The sequence below is a fragment of the Colossoma macropomum genome, unplaced genomic scaffold (genome assembly GCF_904425465.1).
Source record: "Colossoma macropomum unplaced genomic scaffold, Colossoma_macropomum, whole genome shotgun sequence".
NCBI classification, from domain to species: Eukaryota; Metazoa; Chordata; class Actinopteri; order Characiformes; family Serrasalmidae; genus Colossoma; species Colossoma macropomum.
This window is the reverse complement of record NW_023494791.1, coordinates 48,095,165-48,118,504: the sequence shown is the minus strand read 5'-3', so window position 1 is coordinate 48,118,504 and position 23,340 is coordinate 48,095,165. Positions and strand designations below refer to the sequence as shown.

The 23,340-nt window shown below is 38.7% G+C and overlaps 1 protein-coding gene and 1 long non-coding RNA gene across 2 annotated transcripts in view; one reads left to right on the top strand and one right to left on the bottom strand.

The window, feature by feature from the left end:
• Positions 1-23,340, top strand: part of prkcha (protein kinase C, eta, a) — a 65,435-nt gene that overhangs the window by 4,884 nt on the left and 37,211 nt on the right. Inside the window, exon 3 of the mRNA XM_036575219.1 lies at positions 22,105-22,168. Coding sequence (XP_036431112.1) covers positions 22,105-22,168 — 64 coding nt within the window. The remainder of the gene's footprint in view (positions 1-22,104; positions 22,169-23,340) is intronic.
• Positions 71-22,416, bottom strand: LOC118811027. The gene is made up of 3 exons (XR_005007456.1): positions 22,354-22,416; positions 2,077-2,248; positions 71-205 (listed from the first exon to the last, which is right to left on the bottom strand). It is a non-coding gene; the product is annotated as an uncharacterized LOC118811027 (long non-coding RNA).

The following is a 23,340-nucleotide window of genomic DNA, read 5'->3' as shown; positions in this document are numbered from 1 at the left end:
AATGTCTGATTTACCAGTTAATGTACAGTTTAATGCATTGTTTAATGCATCATTTAATGCAAGGGTCACAAGTGATATACAAAAAGAGTTGGTGTGGCTGCAGGTGCACACCTCCTACAGCTCACCAGTGGAATCAGGTTTGTTTCTGCTTGATTATAATGAAAACCTGCAGCTACACTGGACCTTTGTGGACACGAGTGGTGACCTCTGGCTTAACGAGTTGTTTAACAGTTAATGCATTGTTTAATGCAGTGTCCTGCAGCACCGTTGCCTGCTTGGCTTACTGTCTTCACTGCCCTGATAGTCGGTTCCACTCAGAAGAGGCTTGTTTGATGCTGAAGTAGTTAAATCAGTAGAACAGTAGAAACAGCACCAACCTGCAAAACAAACACTTTGAACTACACTCTGAAAAAAAGGTGGTTCTTCAAGTTCTTCAGTAAAGACAGTGGTTCTATATAGAACCATGAACACTCAGACGGTGTTCTATATAGATCCCCGAACAGTCAAACAGTGTTCTGTGTAGAACCATGAACAGTTGATGGAGAGTGTGTTCTAGATAGCATCAAAAAGGGTTCTTTTATCGTTGTAAGTTTGATAGCCTAACATTCGAAGAACCCTTATGGGTGCTATGGAGAAACATGAATCCTCAAACAGTGTTCTGTATAGAACCATGAACACTCAAACAGTGTTCTATGTAGAACCATAAACACACAAACAGTGTTCTATATAGAACCATGAACAATCAAACAGTGTTCTATAAAGAACCATGAACACTTGATTGAGAATGTGTTCTATATAGCACCAAAAAGGGTTCTTCTATTGTTACAGGTTTGATATCATAACAATTGAAGGACACTTATGGGTGCTATATAGAACCATGAACACTCAAACAGTGCTCTATGTGGAACCATGAACAGTCAAACAGTGTTCTATATAGAACCATGAACACTCAAATAGTGTTCTGTATAGATCCCTGAACAGTCAAACAGTGCTCTATGTAGAACCATGAACAGTCAAACAGTGTTCTGTGTAGAACCATGAACACTTGATTGAGAATGTGTTCTATATAGCACCAAAAAGAGTTCTTCTGTTGTAACAACAATGGGTGCTATATAGAACCATCTACAACACATTCTCCATCAATCTGAAGAACCATTTCACCATGCACAGAGATCTTTAAGCATGCCAAGTGTTCTTTAAGTGTTCATGGTTCTAAATAGATTGTCTGTTTTCTTGAAGAACCCTCTCTTTTTAAGAGTGTAGATTCTGGACTATTCCACTAATAATCACTGTTAATCAGACGAGCGCAGACGAGGTAAACACTGTCGGTGAGTGAAAAGGGTTCTTTTAGAAGGAGAAGTAAAAGTAGCTCGACCAAAAAAAGAACTTTCAGAGAGCGTTGAAAGAACCAGGTCACGAAGCTGCTGGACAGCGTTACTTCGGTTTAAGAGCTGTTTGATTTTGAACACAGTAGGTTAATCCAGTGTTTCACAAGCGCTTAAATGAGTCTTTGTTATTAGTTTGGTCTGAATTTATGGAATATTTTCAGCTTAGACCTCTAATATCTGTCATGTATGTAGTGTAATGTTGATTTACATTGATGATAATGTTTTGATGATAATGTGTTTTCTATTAGACAAATGTTTGACCTGCTGAATGGAGATACAATACTGAACTACATTTCCTCACAATTATTTTCGGGGTCATTCGTGTCAGTGACCGCACACTGTCAGGTTTTGTAAATAAACACTGATCTAATCAGTTCATTTCAGCTGCGTTTTGTAAGAGTTAGGTTATTAAGTGGCGTTAACCCTGCCTGCCTGCGGCGGTTCACCAGCGTCTGAGTTGACTGTAGAGTTAACTGCTGGTTAGTTTAGCAGTTTCAGCAGTTTAGAGCTGCTTTTCCATGTTTAAGGAGTTCAGTGTTCATGAATACATGTTTAAATGCTGCTTATTTAAAGCATAACTCAGTGATCTGCGTGATGTTTCATATATTCTAGCTCACCCTTGTCCTTAAAGGGTTTTTATCAATGATTTATATCTTTATATCTTTAATAGATAATGTGTTCTATCGACCTCTGGCTTAACGAGTTGTTTAACAGTTAATGCATTGTTTAATGCAGTGTCCTGCAGCACCGTTGCCTGCTTGGCTTACTGTCTTCACTGCTCTGATAGTCGGTTCCACTCAGAAGAGGCTTGTTTGATGCTGAAGTAGTTAAATCAGTAGAACAGTAGAAACAGCACCAACCTGCAAAACAAACACTTTGAACTACACTCTGAAAAAAAGGTGGTTCTTCAAGTTCTTCAGTAAAGACAGTGGTTCTATATAGAACCAGGAACACTCAGACGGTGTTCTATATAGATCCCCGAACAGTCAAACAGGGTTCTGTGTAGAACAATGAACAGTTGATTGAGAATGTGTAGAACACTGTTTGACTGTTCATGGTTCTATATAGAACACTGTTTGAGTTTTCATGGTTCTACACAGAACACTGTTTGAGTGTTCATGGTTCTATATAGCACCAAAAAGAGTTCTTCTATTGTTATAAGTTTGATAGCGTAACAATCGAAGAACCCTTATGGGTGCTATATAGAACCATGAACAGTCAAACAGTGTTCTGTATAGAGCCATGAAGACTTGATGGAGAACGTGTTCTATGTAGCTCCAGAAAGGGTTCTTCTGTTGTTACAGTGTGTTACAGTCTTTCATTTGTGTCTCACCTCTCTGAATGTCTGGAGTCGGTAAATAGCGTCAAAATCTAACACACGTTCAGATGAACACAGTGAGCTGAAAACTGTAGGCCTGTTTTTTTAATGTTATACATAATTTTATGTGTACATGATGTGTTTACTGCCCCCCTTTCCCTCAGTATTCTGGAGTGTAAATGTGTATTTTGTAAAAATATAAGTATTGTAATGAGTGTTCGAGGAAAATGAGCCCTCAGTGTAGAGTGTGCTGCTGAAATATGGGGAAGACATGAAATATAATAATATAAACACTGTTCCCCTTTCAAGCTGATTTGAATTTGCCCACTCACGACTGTTAACTTGCCATTTTCAGACATACTGACTGAACATAGCTTTTTTATGAGCCTGCTTTGTTAGTGTCTCTGCTTTAAGCCTACAACGTCAAAGGGAAACTCCACAAATTTTTCAAAATTCCTCCATAATTCAGTGTGTGAGATGTAAACAGAGTGATTCAGAGTGGTTTGGTGTGAAATGGTTCAGATGTCTTTACAGTGGTGGTGATAGGAACCAGGGGTTACCATGACTACAACACAAATATAGACATTTTATCTACTATCCAAAACCACCAGTGAACCTACACAAGCTTTTATATGCAGCGCTAATGATGGAAAATAGTGCGAAATCTGAAAAAAATTGTTTTTTGCCTCACCACACGTTGTTTAATGTTATTAAACAACGTCTCAGACGTCAGGCAGCATGTTCATAACCAGAAATGTAGACGTAGGAGTGCAAAATGACAACAGAGTGTATGTTATGGACACTGAACTGCGTGCGGCCTGCCGGTCTAAGCCTAATCTGTTCCGACAGTCGATTTAGCGTCAATTTAGGCACTTGAGCAGTGACCGCTGAGGCCACAAAGTGTGTCCTTTGCTGTGCACTCTGGACTGGACCTTAAATGGAGCTGTTTTATGCACTGGAACTCTGAATGTGCTCATAGAGAACTGAGTGTGAATCAGTGGCTGAAATACAGGAAGTGCCGGCCGGCAGCACGCTGGCCAAATTTAGGAAACCAGCTTAGCCTTTGACTTCTCTGCTTATTCGTGAGCAGCGTTTGTGAGCGTGTGGTTTTCGGGCCACAGCAGATACGTAAATGCATCTGCAAGAGGTGTTAACATGGCCTCTCACTCACTCACACACTCACACACTCACACACTCACTCACACACACTCACACTCACGTCTGTGTGTGTCTGAATGGCGCGCTGTGGGCGGGAGCCGTAGAATGAAGCGCGGACAGTTTCCATCTATCTTGACTGACAATCGACTTGGACGACTCAAATGACAGAAAATGCACCGTCTGCAGCTTTAAGATGGACAAGAGCATCGTCCTGTAATCTTGGTTTTCTTCAGTGTGCAGTTCGTGACCATATCAGTCCGTGAGGTCTGACATTTTTTTTGTTCTTCTTGTTAAACAGATAAAATCGTGCTGCAGCCTTCGTGCATGGAACGCCTTCGATTGCAAAACTTACATGATTTTGATTCTGTGAAGTTAATAAAAAAGACAAAGTCTGTTATTGTTATTATTAGCCTAATAATAATAATAATAATAATAGGCTACAACAGTAGCTTATTGCCTCACTTCATATGGTGCACTTTAGATGTTTAATTTCCACAAGAAGCAGTTTAAATACTGTAAACATGCGATTTATTCAGTTTGTCAAATAAATACAATTTTGATATCTGGGCTACACAGATTTTTAAGGTTCCACTGCACTCATCTCCATGGTTCCACTGTGCCAATCTCCATCGTTCCACTGCATTCATTGCCATGGTTCTGCTACAGCCATCTCCATGGTTCCACTGTGCCCATCTCCATTGTTCCACTACACCCATCCCTGTGGTTCCATTACACCCAATTTTATGGTTCCACTATACCTATCCCTATGCTTCCATGGTTCCATTACATCCATGTCCATTGTTCCTCTACACTCATCTCCATGGTTCCACTACACCCATCTCCATGGTTCCACTGCACCCATCTCCATGGTTCCACTATGACCATCTCCATGGTTCCACTATACCCTTTCTGATGGTTCCACTATACCCATTTCCATGGCTGTGCTACCCCCATTTTAATGGTTCCACTACACCCATTTCCATGGCTGTACTACCCCCATTTTAATGGTTCTACTGCTCCCATTTCCATGGCTGTACTACCCCCATTTTAATGGTTCTACTGCTCCCATTTCCATGGCTGTACTACCCCCATTTTAATGGTTCCACTGCTCCCATTTCCATGCCAACGCTACATCCAAATGCTGTTACACTGAAAATGAAGAGGCAGAGAAACGCTCAAAACCATCAAACAAAAAAGTCATTTGAATCCATTCTGTCAGCACCAACTTCAGTAACGTTACAGTGTTCTAGCTCTGCACACTGCGAAATGGGGTCACTTGGTGATATTAACGTGAACATTAGCTGTCGCCATACAGAACTTGTTTTTGTTGCTAAGCCGTCTCTAATGGCTGCTACAGATGAAGTTAGATACCTGAAATCCATGAAGAGAAGTTCTGCTGGACTGTGTGAGTCAATAATAGTGTGTATCTAAAAACAGCTCAGCTCTGAATGTGAGTAACTAATGTTAGCATTACATTAATATTTTCCACAAAGCCCCACTGTTTTAGCTCTAGCTGTGCGCTGAACTGCTATCTTGGCCTCGCTACACTGTAAGTGTGAGTTAAGTTTGCTTTATTGTTGTTGCGCTTTGCCCGACCACAACCCACAGCAGCTTGAACACACACTCGCACACCCACACACACACACACACACACAGCAGCGATAAGGCCCAGCGCGCATGCTAATTCAGACAGTCGCTCTACACAGCTAGCTGGCATTCACCCACTAGACTCTGTCTGATTGTCAGTGTTGGACTTAAACGCGGCATTAATATACACTCTCAGAAAAAAGGTACTAAACTGTCTCTGGGTCAGTTCCCCTCCTGTCACTGGGGTGGAACCTTCAGTGGTCCATCTCAGTACCTTTAGTCAGGGAACATAACTGAACCATAATCCACTGAAATGATATGTTCTAAGCTGTACTGACTCCACACACCCCGTCTCGTCTCCAGGCTTTTATTTTGCTGTTCTGTTTAAAACATTTGGTTATGAAAAGGTACAAATACGAACTTTTCACCTGGAAAAACTTATTTAAGGTTCACAATCAGACCTTAAAACCACTGTTGGAGCTTTGAGGGAACATTTACACTGTTTCTACCTTGATGAACAAAAAATGTACCTGAACAGAACCTTTATTTCTGACAGTGTAGAGCAGAAATGTACACAGCTCAGCAGAGCAATCTGAGGAATGGGGAAGAGCCTGACTGTAGCATTTATAAATGCCTTAAGCAGAAGGTGGGCTGGAGGGGCTTTTGTAAAGCTGCTTTTGAAACAAGAGCAAGTGCTAAAGGTCAGAAATGTCAGTGACTTTCATGCTGTGTTCACTTTTACATCCATTTGTGTCATAAATTATAGCAGCAGTGGTGATTCTTTACTAGCAAATATTTAAAATGATAAAATGTGTTATGATGGTTGTCCTCAGACAGTACGAGGATAGAGGGCCACTGACGGCCCGGTGACGCCAATGCTGGCAGCCCACTGGCTTATTGCTCAGCGTTGTCTGGGCGGCCCACCGGTGATTAAGCAGAGTGTTAGACAGAGAGACACTTTTCATCTCTCACTTTGCACTCACAGCCCAGTTTACTCACTTTTCCTTCATTCTTTCTTTCATTATTCTTTGTAAATTAGTTTAGTAAATAATTTCACAGTTTTCACAGCAGTGACACCACTTTCAACTAATTTTAGATTAGGCCCACTCATAATTTTTTTCTCTCAGTTGTTTGTAATATTTGTCTTATTTTCCAAAATAAAAGTCTGTGTGGATTTAAAATCTGTTTGAGGAGATTAAAACCAGTTAGACCTTGTATGCAGGACAGTAATCCTGCATAATTTATTTATGCATTTACCTATGTATGTGGATTTGGTGTCTCTGACGTATGTGTGTGTATATATGTACAGTCGTGTGTATGGACGAGAAAGCTGCAAATGAATTGCCCTTTTTGGGACTAATAAAGTATTCTGAACTGAACTGAACTGAACTAGTCTGGGTGGTAAAGTGGGCATATATCAGTCAGTCATGCTATCCGGTTCCAAAGTAGATCAACACAGCAAGTTAGCGTTTGTCCACTGGACTCCCTATGGAAAAAATACACAAAGGCTGTGCTAATATAGCATATCTAGACCTGAATGCTATATTTTCATACTCTGAAATGTATAAATTCACAGACTGGCTGGTAAAGGGATTTTTTGAAAAGGACTGAGGTTTAGGGTTAGTGTTAGCATTAGCTAACTTAGCTAAGTTAGCTAGCTAAAGCACTAAAAGAGATTTTAACTAATCTAGTTGTAAGAATAATCATGTTACTGCAGCATGTTTCTTCCAAATCAATTCCTTTTCACTGACAGCCTTTTGCCTGACATGGATTGGAGCTGGCTAGCTAGCTAGCTGACTTGTGTACAAGCAGGGACCTTGGCCAGGTTGGGCCTTCAGCTGTATCGATTTTAGGATGTTAGAATTGATTTTAATAATATTCAATTTATATTTTGGCTAAAATAAAATTCTCAGGCTATTTAAATCTCCTCTGTTTTCCTCTGGTGAAGAAGAAAGATTAACAACAGGAGCTAACGCCGTAGCTAGCTGATTAATTTGCATCCTGGCTGAGGCTTTGGCTGCCCGGGGCTCGGCCTACAGGGCAGCGTCCAGTGATTTAAGGATGTGACATCAGTTACCTGTAGCTCCAGAGTGCTGTAATCGGTCCTGACTGTAATCTCTGGAACTGTACTTGCTTGAGTTGGTCTGTCCCACGTAGCGAGCACATATCGGTCCGCTGGCTTGATAAGGTCGGTGCCGCTCTGGCTGTTTGCCACTGCTGATCCACCCTCAGACCACACAGATTACTGTCCTGCATACGAGCTCTAACTAGTTTTTAATCTCCTTAAAGAAATTTTAAATGAGACTTTTATTAAAAAAAAAACAAAAAAAACCTTTAAAATAATTACTGAACTAATTTACAAAGTATAACTAAAGACAGGAAGAAGTGGAAGCGAGTGGAAAATTAGCAGTGATAAGTAAAATTTTGTCTATTAATCTGTGTAACTACCGCTGGGCCCAGAAAACGCTGAGCAAAAAACCAGTGGACCATGCTTTGCCATTAGTGGGCGAACAGCAGCCCACTACTTTTCGCTATCAGGGGATTTAATGCATCTAATTTGCTTATTGTTGTAGAAACCCTAAAAAACTGAAATGAGCGTATCGCTGTTGTCGGAACAAAACGTTTTATCTCCATTTTTGTCGTTTTTCAGTTTTTGACATAATTTGAAAATGCCTGTTAGCCTTTACATTGTGTGTAAATCTCATGATGAATGGACTAAAAGAAACGACCCAAAATGACTTGGAAAAAAGTCTGGTTCCATTGACTTGCATTAAAAGTCAAGTAGGTTTTTTCCTTCTCCTGTAAAGTTACCATTTTGGAGATACGAGGTTTTGTTCCGACAACAGTGAAATGCATATATTTGTTAATTGAGCGTATCTACAAGCGCTCTAATCCTAGAACCTTAATTCTTAGTGATTGTAATTTAGCAATTGTTTATATCCATATACTGTGCAAATAGTACTTCCTGTTTTGTTTGTTTATTGGCTGTATTGTTAAAAATAGTTCTGAATTGTACCAAAATAATCAGTTGTAGTGAAATTTCCACTAAGAATCATTATCCAATCATTGATTGTCCTCCAATACTTTATGATCTGAACATCACAGTGACTAATCAGACACCAAATGATGAAGCTACAAATAATGTTGTGACATTTATCACATCATCATGTGACATTCAGATCAACTATACGTTTGGAACTGGTGTAGAAATGCTTGCAGGTTGATCTGTGAAGGTGTTTGTAGAGGAAAGCCCCTCAGAAGGTGCACAGACAGGAGTTATTAATATCAGACAGCAGCTGCTTGTTTACTCTGCGTTAACCGTGTTTTTGTGAGCTGGGCGAATTCTCAGCTGCAGAGCTGCATTACAAACAACAGCAGCTGCAGCTGTTCAGTGTTCATAACATCACGATGAAGAGATAATATGGATGATGTATTTTGATAGAGGAGTGTTTGGTATGTTTGAACAGACACAGCGACCCAATAGTGCCACATTTAACCCCTTCAACTCTAAGAGCTGGTTTCCCAGACTGGGATTAAGCCTAGTCCTCAACTCCATTCTCCTTTCAGTTCTTCATCCAGAATCCAAGACGTGGTTAAATCCCTCTCTGAGAAACTGACCCTAAAGGTCTCTCTGTGGGTCAGAATAACTCCTCACTCTCTCATCAAACATCACACATTAGTTTCGTACTTTGGTACTTACTGAATAATGACTTGTAGTTACTGGATAAATCATAGTAGATACTGAATAACTCAAAATAGATACAGAATAATTCAGAATTCATAATAGATACCGAATCATTCATATTAGTGACTGAATAACATAGTAGATACTGAATGACTCATAGTAGATACTTAATAACTCATAGTAGATACTGAATAACTCATAGTAGATACTTAATAATTCAAAATAAATACTGAATAATTCATAATAGTGGACTGAATAATTCATAATTTATAGTAGATACTACATAATTCAAAATAAGTACTGAATAATTCATAGTAGATGCTGAATAATTCAAAATCGATGCTAAATAATTAATAGCAGATACTGAATAATTCATAGTAGATACTGAATAATTCCAAATGTATACTTAATAATTCAAAATAAATACTGAATAATTAATAATAGTGGACTGAATAATTCATAATTCATAGTAGATACTACATAATTCAAAATAAGTACTGAATAATTCAAAATAGATGCAGATACTGAATAATTCATAGTAGATACTGAAAAACTCATAGTAGACACTAAATAATTCCAAATTTATGCTTAGTAATTCAAAATAAATACTAAATAATTCATAATAGTGACTGAATAATTCAGAATTCATAGTAAATACTACATAATTCACCGTAGATACTGAATAATTCAAAATAGATACAAAATAATTAATAGCAGATACTGAATAATTCCTAACAGTTACTGATTAATGGATTATGAATAATTGATAGTGGATTCTGAATAAGTTTCTGAACAATCAAAATTTTACAATCTTATTTCTTCAGTCTCTGATTTCTGTATTGGTTCGGCTACATTGTTAATGAGGGTCATGCTTATTGTGCTCTGAGTTTGACTAAAGGTTGATTCATTAATTGATTGATTTGATTGATTAATTTTAGTAGTTACTCAATAATTCCTAGCAGATATGGAACAATTCATAGTGGATGATGGATGAATGATTTATATTACTTATGGAATAGTTCATAGCTACTGTGTAATAAACTTTTGGTCAAAGTTAATGTGTAATGTCCAGTAACAGCTATGAATTATTCAGCGTCTTCTACATTATTCAGAAACTCCTATGAACCTTGTGTGTGTGTTCTGTAGTTGTGAGAGTGATAAGTTGAAATGTGGCGTTTAAGGTCTTTTAAAATGTTCACAAACTATAACCACAACTTTTTTACTTGAAAATTTGATGTACAGCCCTGCTTGATATCTAATTCAGCAGGACCAGCTATACTTCCTCGAACTCAGGTGAACATCTGGATTAAAACCAGCGCTCTCTCGGCTGTAGAGTGAGACTTTAGACAGACTTGATTGGAAACCCTGTTTAAATCCCTTTTTAATGGCATTAAAATCCCTTTTTAATGACCCATGATGCAGTCAGAAAAGTGCCCTGACAGAATTGATCACTGTATTGATGAAATATCTGTAGTCCTGTAAGGGTTAACTCACTGCGCCAGAGGAGACACCAGCTTCATAGTAAATCACCGAGCAGTGCTGAGGGCTGAGACGAGCCTGACAGAAACCAGACTAGCAGCAGGGAATGTACACACACACACAGCACGGCGAGCAGGTTTAGCGCACAGTCTTTGTCCCAGCATGCTCTGGATCTCAGCACATGTCTTCAGGGTGAAACCTGCCAGTGAAAGTTTCTGCTCTGATCACAGAGAGGAGTTAATGTAGGTTTACACACACTAATAAACACTACAGCAGTACCTGCACACAGACGACCTGAGTCACTGCACTGTGCGTCTAAAGTTTGGGGACACCTAATTGTTTTTGTTGTGAATAACCCCTGAAATTCCCAGGCCTTCACACCCTGAGGCTTATCATTCAGCACCTACATGGAAAACAGTGCAAACTGAGTTATTGTGAATGTACCAGAGTGAGGCATAGACACACTGGCCACTCCGTTTTTTAAGAATATAGGGAAAAATGTCCTGTTTTTTTTTCCAAAAATGGATTTTAACTCCATATTTGTGCTCATTTAAGCACTTCTTAGTCAATGCTTAGCAGATATTCTGTCACAGACCACTGTTACTGCTACTGATGATGATTATTATGATTTTTATCATTATTATTCATATATTTAGTGTAGCGCCCGTACACAGCATGGCTAATATAAAATATTAATATATATATAAAATATATAATATAATATAATATAATAACATTTTCACTTGAATTAAGTAAACTTGTGTGGGACTTTTATTATGATAGCATTAGTGTTTGTGCTGAACGTGAGTGAAGTGCTGGGAAAGGACAGCAGTTAATTCTGATTCTGAGTTTGATCATTTTGTTGATTTCTTGATTCTGACCCGATATCTGGCGCTGTGTGATGACTGAATCAGGCACATGGACGACCTGCGGGTCGGTACTGTGAGACCCCTGATGTAGAGAAAGGACCGTTTAACACTGTTTAAAGGTTTTGTTGATTTTCAATAATGAAAAAGTTCAGTTTCTAATTACCTCAGACGGAACGTGTCGCACTCGGCTGGTCTGGGTCTTGACCGAGACAAAACCAAGAGTCCAAATGATGTCAAGACCAATTAACAGAGACTGTTAATGAGACTGGACTCGAGTACTATAACACCATCAGTAAGAGTCCTTGGGCAAGACTCCTAACGCTGATCTAATGTCAGTGCATGTTGTAAGTCTGGATAAGAGCATCTGCCAAACGTGACTGAGTAGGGATGGATGATATCAACAGGACAGTAGTATTGTGATTATATTGATACATATTGCAGTTAAATATGCCTTACAGTATATTTTGAAAGTGATGGTTCTTTAAGGGCTTTTTAGTAAAGAAAATGGTTCTATATAGAACCATGAACACTCAAAGAACCCTTTGCACGATTAAAGTGTCCTTTCTTCAGATTGAAGAACCTTTTTGAAAAGGATTCTGTATAGCACCAAAAAGGTTGTTATAAGCTTGACATTGCAATTGAATATGGCTTACTGTATATTTTGGAAGTGATGGTTCTTTAAGGATTCTTTAGTAAAGAAAATGGTTCTTTATAGAACCATCCATCCATCCATCATCTAAACCGCTTATCCTTCTGGGTCGCGGTGGGGTGCTGGAGCCTATCCCAGCTGTCATTGGGCGGAAGGCAGGATACACCCTGGACAGGTCGCCAGTCCATCGCAGTCTTTATAGAACCATAAACACTGAAAGAACCTTTGCATAATTAAATGGTTCTTTGCATGGTGAAAGTGTTCCTCAGATTGATGGAGAATGTGCTGTAGATGGTTCTATATAGAACCTTTTTGAAACTGGTTCTATAGCTGTTAATTTACAGTCTTAATACTGGACTCGAGTACTACAACACCATCAGTAAGAGTCCTTGGGCAAGACTCCTAACGCTGATCTAATGTTAATGTAAGTCGCTCTGGATAAGAACATCTGCCGAATGTGTCTGAGTAGGGATGGTTGATATGGACAAGATAGTAGTATTTTGATTATATTGATACATAGTGCATTTGAATATGCCTTATAGTATATTTTGAAAGTGATGGTTCTTTAAGGGTTCTTTGGTAAAGAACATTCTTTATAGAACCATTACCTATCACCTTTGCATAATTAAATGGCTCTTTGCATCGTTGAATGGGTCTTTAGATCGATGTAGAATGTCCTGTAGATGGTTCTATATAGAACCTTTTTGAAGATGGTTCTGTAGCACCCAAAATGGGCTCTTCTGTTGTTACAGTGTCAAGCTTGTAACAATAGAAGAACCCTTTTGGGTGCTATATAGAACCCTTTTTAAAAAACTTCTGTATAGAACCATCTACAGGACATTCTACATCGATCTAAAGACCCATTCAACGATGCAGCACATTCTTGCACGTTTTCCATTAAACTGAAGAAGGCTTTCTTGATGCAAAGAACCATTTAATTATGCAAAGGTTCTTTGAGTGTTCCTGGTTCTATATAGAACCATTTTCTTTACTAAAGAATCCTTGAAGCACCATCATTAAGTAGGTGGTCTGCATTATTTTAGCCTGAATAATTTCCTTTTGTTGGATTACATGAACATGTTGCCTATGTCACGTGATTTCTAGCCTGATTTTAACCCCAGGGCGCCCCTTCTGGCACGTTTTCACAGTTGGAAGTGATTTTTTAGGCCGGGAGAGGAGAAACGAGCTAATCTCTAACCTTCCGACAGAGCTCCGGAGTGATTGGAGGCCTCCTGAAATTTTCTCGAAACACTCCGGAGTCCTGCAGCGTGAGCGGTGTGGATTTACTGTTTGTCACTCTTGTTTGTGTCCTGAACAGGGATGCAGCGGAGGGTCAAAGCTTGTAAACAGCTGTACATTTTAAACTTTTTTCTGTTTCTTCTGGTCCTCCTTCACCTCCACCTCACCACTTACGCTGTGGGCTTATGCTGTACGCCTCAGAAAGCTACCCCAGCTAAACCGCGTCATACCTGCTAATGAGTGCAGCCTTTTTATAACCAAAGTGTGTGGAAGTTTGTGAAAACCCCACAGCAGTTATGTATTTTGTGCCCTATCGTCATCTGTTTTAAGATGTTTTGTGTTAAAAGTAAGTGTGCATCCCTGACTGAAGGCACAAATGGAGTGTGTTGCTTGTTAAAACATCTGTTTTGAAGGTTTATAATAAACATTTTAGAGCTGGACTCTCAAACCCTAATTACCTGTAGGCTGCTAGCTTGGTGGTGTTCAGGTGACGGTGTTTTTCAAGTATAAAAAAGGTTTTCAGCGTGTAATCTGACATTGTGGGGAAAATAAATTTCCATATTTTTTTTCCAAACTTGAAATTTAACTACATACCATACACATAAGTACATCTTAGTACATAGTAGTAGTCTCCACAAACCACAACTACTACTTCTAATTCTACTTTAGAACCATTGACAAACTGTGTTTGCACACAGAGGAATTAGACCTCCACATTTGACCCATCCGTGCAGTGAAACACCTACATAAATGCACACTAGTGAACACACACACTAGGGGACAGTGAGCACACTTGCCCAGAGCGGTGGGCAGCCCTATCCACAGCGCCCGGGGAGCAGTTGGGGGTTAGGTGCCTTGCTCAAGGGCACTTCAGTCACCAAACCGATCACAAGGCTGGTTCCCTAACCTTTCTATATAAACAATAATACATGTAGTAATAATAATAATAATCATTATTACTGTTATCAGTATTATCATCATTATTAGGAGTAGTAATGCTATAAATAAATATTTTTAATTATTGTTTAGTAAATATTTAAGATCAAATAAACTTATATTTCACTGTAGAATTATATGGAACTCTTATTTTGATAGCATTGGCATTCCTGCTGTATGTAAGTGAAGTTTTGGCACTGTGGTCAAATCTGTGTTTTCAGTGGATTCACTTAAAATTTTCACTTCTTAATAATTCTGACACGCTGTGTCTGAAGCAGTGTTGTGAATGAATCCACGAAGGCAGATTTAACTAACTACCAGTCTGAATTTTAACAGTGTCCACAACAGCCTGAGCTGATTTTACATAGTTTATATAAGATGAGACAAAATGTGCGGCCCAGTTTAAGAATACATTGTAAATATATGGCAGATAGTGTGAAGCTGTTATAAGTGGTCCGTGGGGTGCTAGTTTGAGACCCCCGTAGAGCATTACAGAGCATTTTGCTTTTAAGTGAACAAGTAATTTTTCCATAATTGACTTTATTGTATCACATGGTAATGAGCTGAAAGGGTGCTGTGGGCTCGAGTAACTGTGCTGAGTCAGTTTAAAAACCCATTTAATGGAAATATCTTCATGATTCTGAATGTGAAGCAAAGGTTAGTGAAGAATTATATTTAGACTGAGGTCACAGCATGGAGTGATGATTCTGACCAACTTCACGGAAAACTTCTTCCAACGTGCGGTGGCAAATAGAAAGAACAGCTGTGTGTGTGTGGGTGGGTGGGTTAGTGGTCTGCAGTGTGAAGGTGGATTATAGAGGAAATGCACACATATATAATTTTGGTCTTTTTTGGTCACTCTAGTGAACTCTAGGTTTGTATTAGCTTTTCAGAAAGAGAGTCTTGTTTCCTTTACAGTGTCGAAACATGAAGTCATAAATTTTTTTCTGCTGAAATGAAGGTATTAATAGTAAGTCTGTGCTGCAGTAACAGCCTCTGCTCTTCTGGGAAGGCTTTACACTAGATGTTGAACATTGCTGTGAGGATTTGATTGAGCATTAGTGAGGTCAGGTATTGATGTTGGATGGTCAGTTCTGGATCATCACTCATCTCACAACACAAATAACAGCATGTGTTTTCACAATAACTGCATTATACCGCTGAGCAGCCAGCAAACCATTACTAAGCTCCTACTTTAGCGCATAAATAAACAGAAAACATACACACTGGATCACTTCTATAAGAGAATATTTGCCCTGAAGCCTGTTTGGTCAGATTCCAAAGAAGAGAGTGACCACAGGCCTACAGCAAATTCAGAACCTGTTAAAACAAACTAAAATCAGCCAGAAACCAACAGAACACAGTTCAGCAAACAAGACGGGCTGTGAAACACTTTACAGACTAGCTGGAACAAAAGCACAATCAGCTTCATCTGGACAAACACTGAAAAAGCTGAGCTCAACCTGATATTCACTGTCTTACAGCTCTATACTACTTTTCTTCCAGGGTTCTTTAGTAAAGACAGTGAGTGTGTTTACATACTGATTTTGTCAGTAATCCGATCAACGTGTTTGTGATGCACTTGAGTAATCAGATAATGGGGAAACTCCAGGTCTACACGAGTCAGGCAGTAATCAGATTTCTGCTTTGCAACCAGCCAATAAACTGTCAGAAGAAGACATGATATAATGTAAAACTCAAACTTAAAACAACATTATGCCATTTTACCGGAAAATATGAACAAACATCATCTAGAAGAGGAAGAATATTTAAATCCTTCATGTATTTGGTTTCAGCGTCACTCCAAAAGTGTTTTGCTGCTTGCTTATTTCCGGTACCACCGTCTGTTTTTGCACATGCTCAGACTGAGAAATCCGAAAGAAATCAGAGTAAGAGTTTACAGCACTGAGAAATCTGATTACTGAGCTAAAATCCAGCCTCTTTATCAGATTTCTTAATCTGATTTCTAGACCTTACTCCGATCTAAGAAACCAGAGTGTGCTTGTTTACATGACTGTTTGAATAATCGGATAACTGCAGAAATCTGATTTTGATTGGATTATTGAGTGCATGTAAACACACTCTGGTTCTGTATAGAACCATGAACACTCAAAGAACTGTGTGCATGCTTAAGTGGTTCTTTGCATGGTGAAAGTGTTCTTCAGATTGATGGAGAATGTGTTGTATTGGGTTCTATATAGCACCAAAAAGAGTTCATCTATTGTTATAATGTCAACCTTGTAATAATAGAAGAACCTTTTTTTGTGCCATATAGATTCCAACTCCATCAATCTGAAGAACCATTTCACCATGCAAAGAACCATTTAAGCATGCACACGGTTCTTTGAGTGTTCATGTTTCTATATAGAACCATTGTTTTTGCTAAAGAACCCTTTAAGAACCATCTTTTTTAAGTGTACGCTAGTTTGTTTGTTAAGTTTAAAAATTTGAGTGTGTTCAACCCCATTTATGATTTCAAGCAGCTTGAAAAACTGAGTTTCTTAGCTTAATTCATTTGAGGTGAGTTAACTCTAAAGTTTGAGTTAGCTGAACTGAACTGAGTCAGTGTTGTAGGTGGTGAAAATGTACACATACAGTTTACTTTTGAATTCTAAAGCAAAGTGACTAATATTAAGGTTTTTTATCTCTTGTCTTTCTTCCAACTTTACATGCAAACACACACACTTTATATCACATCCTCACTTTCCCAGCAGCTAGACTTTAACCTCTCATTCTTTTATCTCTCTTTCACTCGCTTATCTCTTTTTCTCTCTCTTATCTCTCTCAGTCTTTCTGCCTGTGCCTGTCTGTGCTCATCTGAGCTCAGTGATATGGAAGTGACTGTAGTAGTTTATTAGTTTTTCAGCCCATACAAAAATGGAATATGTGGGAAATACATTACAGATTGAAACGTAATGTATTTGCATCATATTCCGAAATATTCCATTAGACATTGCGTCTAATCATTAGTACTTTTTGTTGTTGTTATTAAAATGAATATTACATAAAATACTTGATATTAAACTGAAGTCAGGTGTTATTACTAATGATAACAAAAGCATGCTGTAGTTTATGTGTATTATTTCTGACTCGCAGCTCATTGAAAGAAGTGAAGAGATTGAGTGTGTTTACATGCACTTAATAATCCAATCATAATGTGATTTCTGCAGTTATCTGATTATTCAAATGGCCATGTAAACAGCACACTCTGATTTCTTAGATCAGAATAAGGTCTAGAAATCTGATTAAGAAATCTGATAAAGAGGCTGGATTTTAGCTCGGTAATCAGATTTGTCAGTGCATGTGAACTCTTACTCTGATTTCTTTCGGATTTCTCAGTCTGCGCATGTGCGAAAACAGACGGCGGTACTGGAAATAAATGAGCAACGTCGCTGCAACACGCAGCAAAACACTTCTGGAGTGACGCTGAAACCAAATACATGCTTGACACAATGAAGGATTTAATTGTTCTTCATCTTCTAGATGATGTATGTTCATATTTTTTTTCAGGTAAAGAGGCGCGATGTTTAAAAAAACCAAAGCCGCAGCATGAAGTTTGAGTTTTACATTACGTTTACGTTGCATCTTCTTCTGTGAGTCTATTGGATGGCTGCAAAGCAGAAATCTGATTACCGTCTGACTCATGTAGACCCGGGGTTTCCCTATTATCTGATTACTCAAGCATGAAAACACATTCATTGTGTTTGTAGGCAGAAGAGGAGATATTTTATTATGATTTGAATCTGATGTGGGGTTATTACATTTTTCTCCTTTTTTTATGTCAAAACAATCAGACAATTCCAAAGTGCAGACTTGATCCTCTCAATACAGACTGTAAATCAGACATATGGGCACTTTATTATGCAGTTATGTTTAAGTACTGCTGAATGACTGACCGTGCTGGCTCTGGACTTCTAATGTTAAAAATAGCCTCCCTGTAATGTGGCTGAAATAACCTCTTCATTTTTTCTTTCAGATTTTGAAATTCCAGAGGAAGTAAAACGTTTGCTGATGTTATTACTCTCTGTATTGGTTCTGTCAAATGTGGAACTCATTTCATTTCCTGTTTTAAAATAAATTATAGATGAGTGAGTGAATTTGGTTTGTGTCGAGTGTTAGATCCACCCAAATCTGACAGAGCTGCATGTTTCAACTCTAAAATATAACTAATAAATTTGCCATTATATCCCTAAATGAGCTGTTTGTCCAGCACTGATAAACTGTCCATCCTGCCATACAGTTTGTGTCTTTTCCCATTTCCAAACACTCCAGTCCAGCATTTACAGTCACCACCCATAAACCTACACACTGAAAAAAGATGGTTCTTCAAGGGTTCTTTGGTAGAGTTAATGGTTCTATTTGGAACCAAGAGTTCTGTATAGCCCTGCAATGGACTGGCGACCCATCCAGGGTGTTTCGTGCCTTGTGCCCAATGATTGCTGGGATAGGCTTCAGCACCCCCATGACCCAAAAGGATAAGCGTCTTAGAAAGTTTGTGTGTGTGAGTTCTATATAGAACCAATTCATACTTAAATGGTTCTTTGCATGATGAAACGTTTCTTCAGATTGATGGAGAATGTGTTGTACATCGTTCTATGTAGAACCTATTTGAAAATGGTTCTTCTATTGCTATACTTTTTAAAAAGATGGTCCATTAAGGGTTCTTTAGTAAAAAAAAAAAAGGTTTTATACAGAACCATGAGCACTCAAGGACCCCTTGCATGTTTAAAGAGTTCTTTGCATCATGAAAGCGTTTTTCAGATTGAAGGGCAATGTGGTTTAGATGGTTCTGTGTAGCACCTTTTTGGCAAGGGTTCCATGTAGCGCCAAACAAGCTTCTGATATTGTTATGATGTCAAGCTTGTAACAATAGAAGCACCATTTTTGGTGCTATATAGAACCATGTACAACAGTGTATAGCACTAAAATGGTTCTGCTGTTGCTACAAGCTCGACATCATACACAATAGCGTAACCCTTTTTGGTTCTAGAGGCATATACAACACATCATCCATTCAATCACCATGCAGAGAACCATTCAAGCATGCAGATTGTTCTGTGACAAACTCACGGTCCTTTGAGAACCATTGCCTTTACTGAAGAACCCTTGAAGAACCAAGTGCAGTTTATCTAATCAGTCCTTCATTACATTAAATCAGGTGCAGCAAGAAGTCAGGAACCAAACCTGTGTTCTTCTAACTGTATTTCACATTTTTTACTGTATTTATGTTTATTTGTACTCAGTTTAACGTTCTATAGTGTTCTTACTGGCTAAGTCACTGTCCAGATAAATAGTTTTCAAGTTTTCAAGCCGCCTAAGATTTTTGCACAAACTGCACAAAGTAAATGTGTAAATTTATTAGTGAAATTCTCAGGTTTGTTCTTGTTTCAGTGATGCTTTAGCGACAGCTGCTGAAGCTAACCGTTATCATGCCAGTAAAGCTGTACTGAAGGCACTGAATGGAACTGAAGTAAAACTAAAACTCCAGAAGTTTCCAGAACGACGCCTCCTCTGCTTCACAGTAAATGTAGAGTATTGGTGCTGAGTTGTGATTCAGAGTTTGTGCTGACTTGTTGCTGGTGTAGCGTAGCGTAGCGTTAGCGCCTACACTGCTGCTAATCAGGCTCTTCAGCGTGGGAACTTTATCTGATCTGAGCTGAAGTGGACTTTGGCTCGTGCTGCTCTGATTGATGATAAACTCTCCAGTTTATTTCACTGTAAACACTCTCACACCTCAGTCATGCTAATTATTAGCATTAAATTAGCCTGAGGATGCACAGGCCTCTCTCTCTCTCTCTCTCTCTCTCTCTCTCTCTCTCTCTCTCTCTGTCTCTGTTTGTCTGTCTCCAGTTATGTTTTCCTCTCTTTCTCTCTCCTTCTCTTTTCTCTTTCTATATAGATCTAATTCTCTCTCCTTCACTCTTGCCTTGCTCTCTCTTTCCATTGATTGATATTTTATACATATAAAACTGTGTGCGTTTACATGCACTCAATAATCCGATCATCGTCAGATTTCTGCAGTTATATGATTATTCAAATGGTCATGTAAACACCATATTTCAATCTAGAAATCCGATTAAGAAATCCGCAGGATTTTAGCTCAGTAATCAGATTTCTCAGTACATTACTCTGATTTCTTTCGGATTTCTCAGTCTGTGCATGTCCGAAAACAGACAGTTCGAACACGTGAGATCAAACTGACAGTACCAGATATGAGCAAGCAGCCATGAGACGCAGCAAAACACTTTTGGAGCGGCGCTGAAACCAAACACGAAATGAAGGATGTAAATATTCTTCATCTTCTAGATGATGTATGTTCATTTTTTTCAGGTAAAGTGGCTGAATGTTTAAAATAAAAGCTGCGGTATGAAGTTTGAGTTTTACATTATGTTTTCGTCACGTCGTGTTCTGTGAGTTTATTGGCTGGTTGTAAAGCAGAAATCTGATTACTGTCTGACTCGTGTAGACCTGGAGTTTCCGCATTATCTGATGACCCAAGTACATGTAAACGCACTCTATGTGTGTCTATATATATATATATATATATCGCTGCTGTTGGAACACAACCTTGTATCTGTATTTTTGCCATTTTTCAGCTTTTGACATTTGAAAGTAACTGTTGCTGTTCACATTGTGTTTAAATTTCATGATGAATGGACCAAAAGAAACTGTCCAAAATTACTTGGAAAAACGTCTGGTTCCATTGACTTACATTAAAAGTAAATAAGTTTTTTCCATCTCCTGTAAAGTTATTATTTTGGAGATACAAAGTTTTGTTTGGACAGCAGCAAGATTATATAAATATATTGTGTGTATATATATATATATATATATATATATCTCCATAAAAAAAAACTATATATATATATATAAAAATATATATATATATATATTACGAGAGAATTTTATATCTATCTATCTATATATCTATCTATATAGATAGATAGACATAAAATTCTCTCACTTGCTCTCTCTCTCTCTCTCTCTCTCTCTCTCTCCCTCTTTGTATGCGTAACATCGGTCTCTCTTTGTTTACAAAAAGCAGTGTAACCAGTCCTACATCTTCTGCTTTGTTCAGCATTGCACACACATACACACACATACACACACGCACATGTGCACACACACACACTCTGTATTGCTGATGCTGTTTTGTTCGGAGGTGTTTCCTGTGTGTTTAGATGATCACAGATAGCCTACAAACAGGACACGACCACACAAAGCCACGTAGTGTGAAATTAAACTGATAATCAGCTTTACCCGGTCTGCTGTTCCTCCTTACCCCCTCACGCCTCCCCCCTGCCCCAAATGTAGTCAGTCAGCTGAGACACGTTTGATATCTGAAGTGTACTTCTTTACTTTCATCACTGGAGCTACAAGGTTAATGTAGCTAACAAATAATGGAAGCTAATATAAACCAGTTAGCAGGTCGGCTGATCGATTACAAAGTGGATCATTGTGTCACAGTAACACTTTAACTCTGGGTCGCTGGTTAAACAGGTGTCTTAAATGTGTATTTGATCTGTGTCATTATTTTATATGACTTTAAAATGACACTAATGGTTTCTTCTACTACTGTTAAGCTTTGCCACTCGTCTGTAAAGCACTGTGAGCTGCCATCGGCATGAAAAGTGCTGTATGGATAAAGATTATTATTATTACTACTATGTTTATTTATTATAATGAACACATTATTACTAATACTGCTGTACTGCTCCTTATAAGTGCTTTGGTGATACTGTGTGTGAAACTGTTCGAGTAATAAAGCTCGTTAAACTGATATGTTTGTTTGGCAGGTTGACCTGGAGCCAGAGGGCAAAGTGTACATTGTGATCACTCTGAACGGATCTTTCGCTGACGGTAAGAGGAACATGCACACAGGCAAACAGAGCTACAGCTGATCTTGGAGAAACTAATCTACTTACTGATTCTGTGCTCTGGTATGAGAATTCATCATTAGTGGGGGAGAGAGACAAACTGAAACATCACTGGGCCTCGTTCACCAACAGTTTATAAGAAGAAGTTTCTTCTTAAAACCCACTTACGAGTTCGATCCCTGGTGATGCTCCAGCTGTCCGTGTCCGGGAGTCCAAGAGAGCATAGTTGTCCTCGCCCTCTCTGGGTGGGTAGGATGGCCCCCCGCCCCACCCCCGTTACTCAGCACAATGCTAGTCAGCTTAGGCGTCTGTTAGCTGGCGTAACAGATCTGGTGGTTAGCGTCTCCTCCGAGCGCGTTCAGCTGTGCAGTGACGTTGCATTACCAGCAGTGTGTAAAGATGCAGTGGAGCTTCACAGAACTCGGAGGAAGCCTATGTTAGCCTTCACCCTCCTAGCGCTGGTAGTATTGTGTGATTGGGGGAGTCCTGACTAGTGGGTGGAATTGGAGACGACTAAATTTGGGGGAAAATTGGGGGAAAAAAAAAAAACATGCAGTTTTTACAAAGATTCTGACATCACTCCACAATTATCGTATTTTCTAAGGATTTTTTTCCTGTTGGCTGTTTCTTCCATGATCACCTCCAGATCTTGTTTGTTAATTTTTTTAAATGCTTGGTTTGATATTTTTTCTCCATTTTGCTCCTCTGAGTGGATTAAACTAAATAATCAAAATAACAGTTCACAAACAAATTCAAAACATATCTTGTGTCGTTTATGGTAAGCTGTAAAATGCACCACAGCCATAAGAAAACAATTAAGATTTTCTTAAGGGAATATTTGAGAACAACTTATGTTTTTTTGAGAATTGCATTTAATACATTGGGGCTCATTCTCCAAACGACTTTATAAAGAGTTTTTTCTTAAAACCCACTTACGCAGTTCTCACGAAGATTCTGATATTCACCAGTGTTTCATATCTGGGATTTGTTCTTAGGAAAGAACAGAATCTACACACACTCAAGAAAACAAAGGTGAGAACGGTTCTGCGCTTTAAGAACACGTCATGAATCTGACGTAGACTTTTTCTTAGAACCTTTCTCAAGAACACACTTAAAAACAGGCTTAGGACGATGTTGGTGAATGAGGCCCAATGT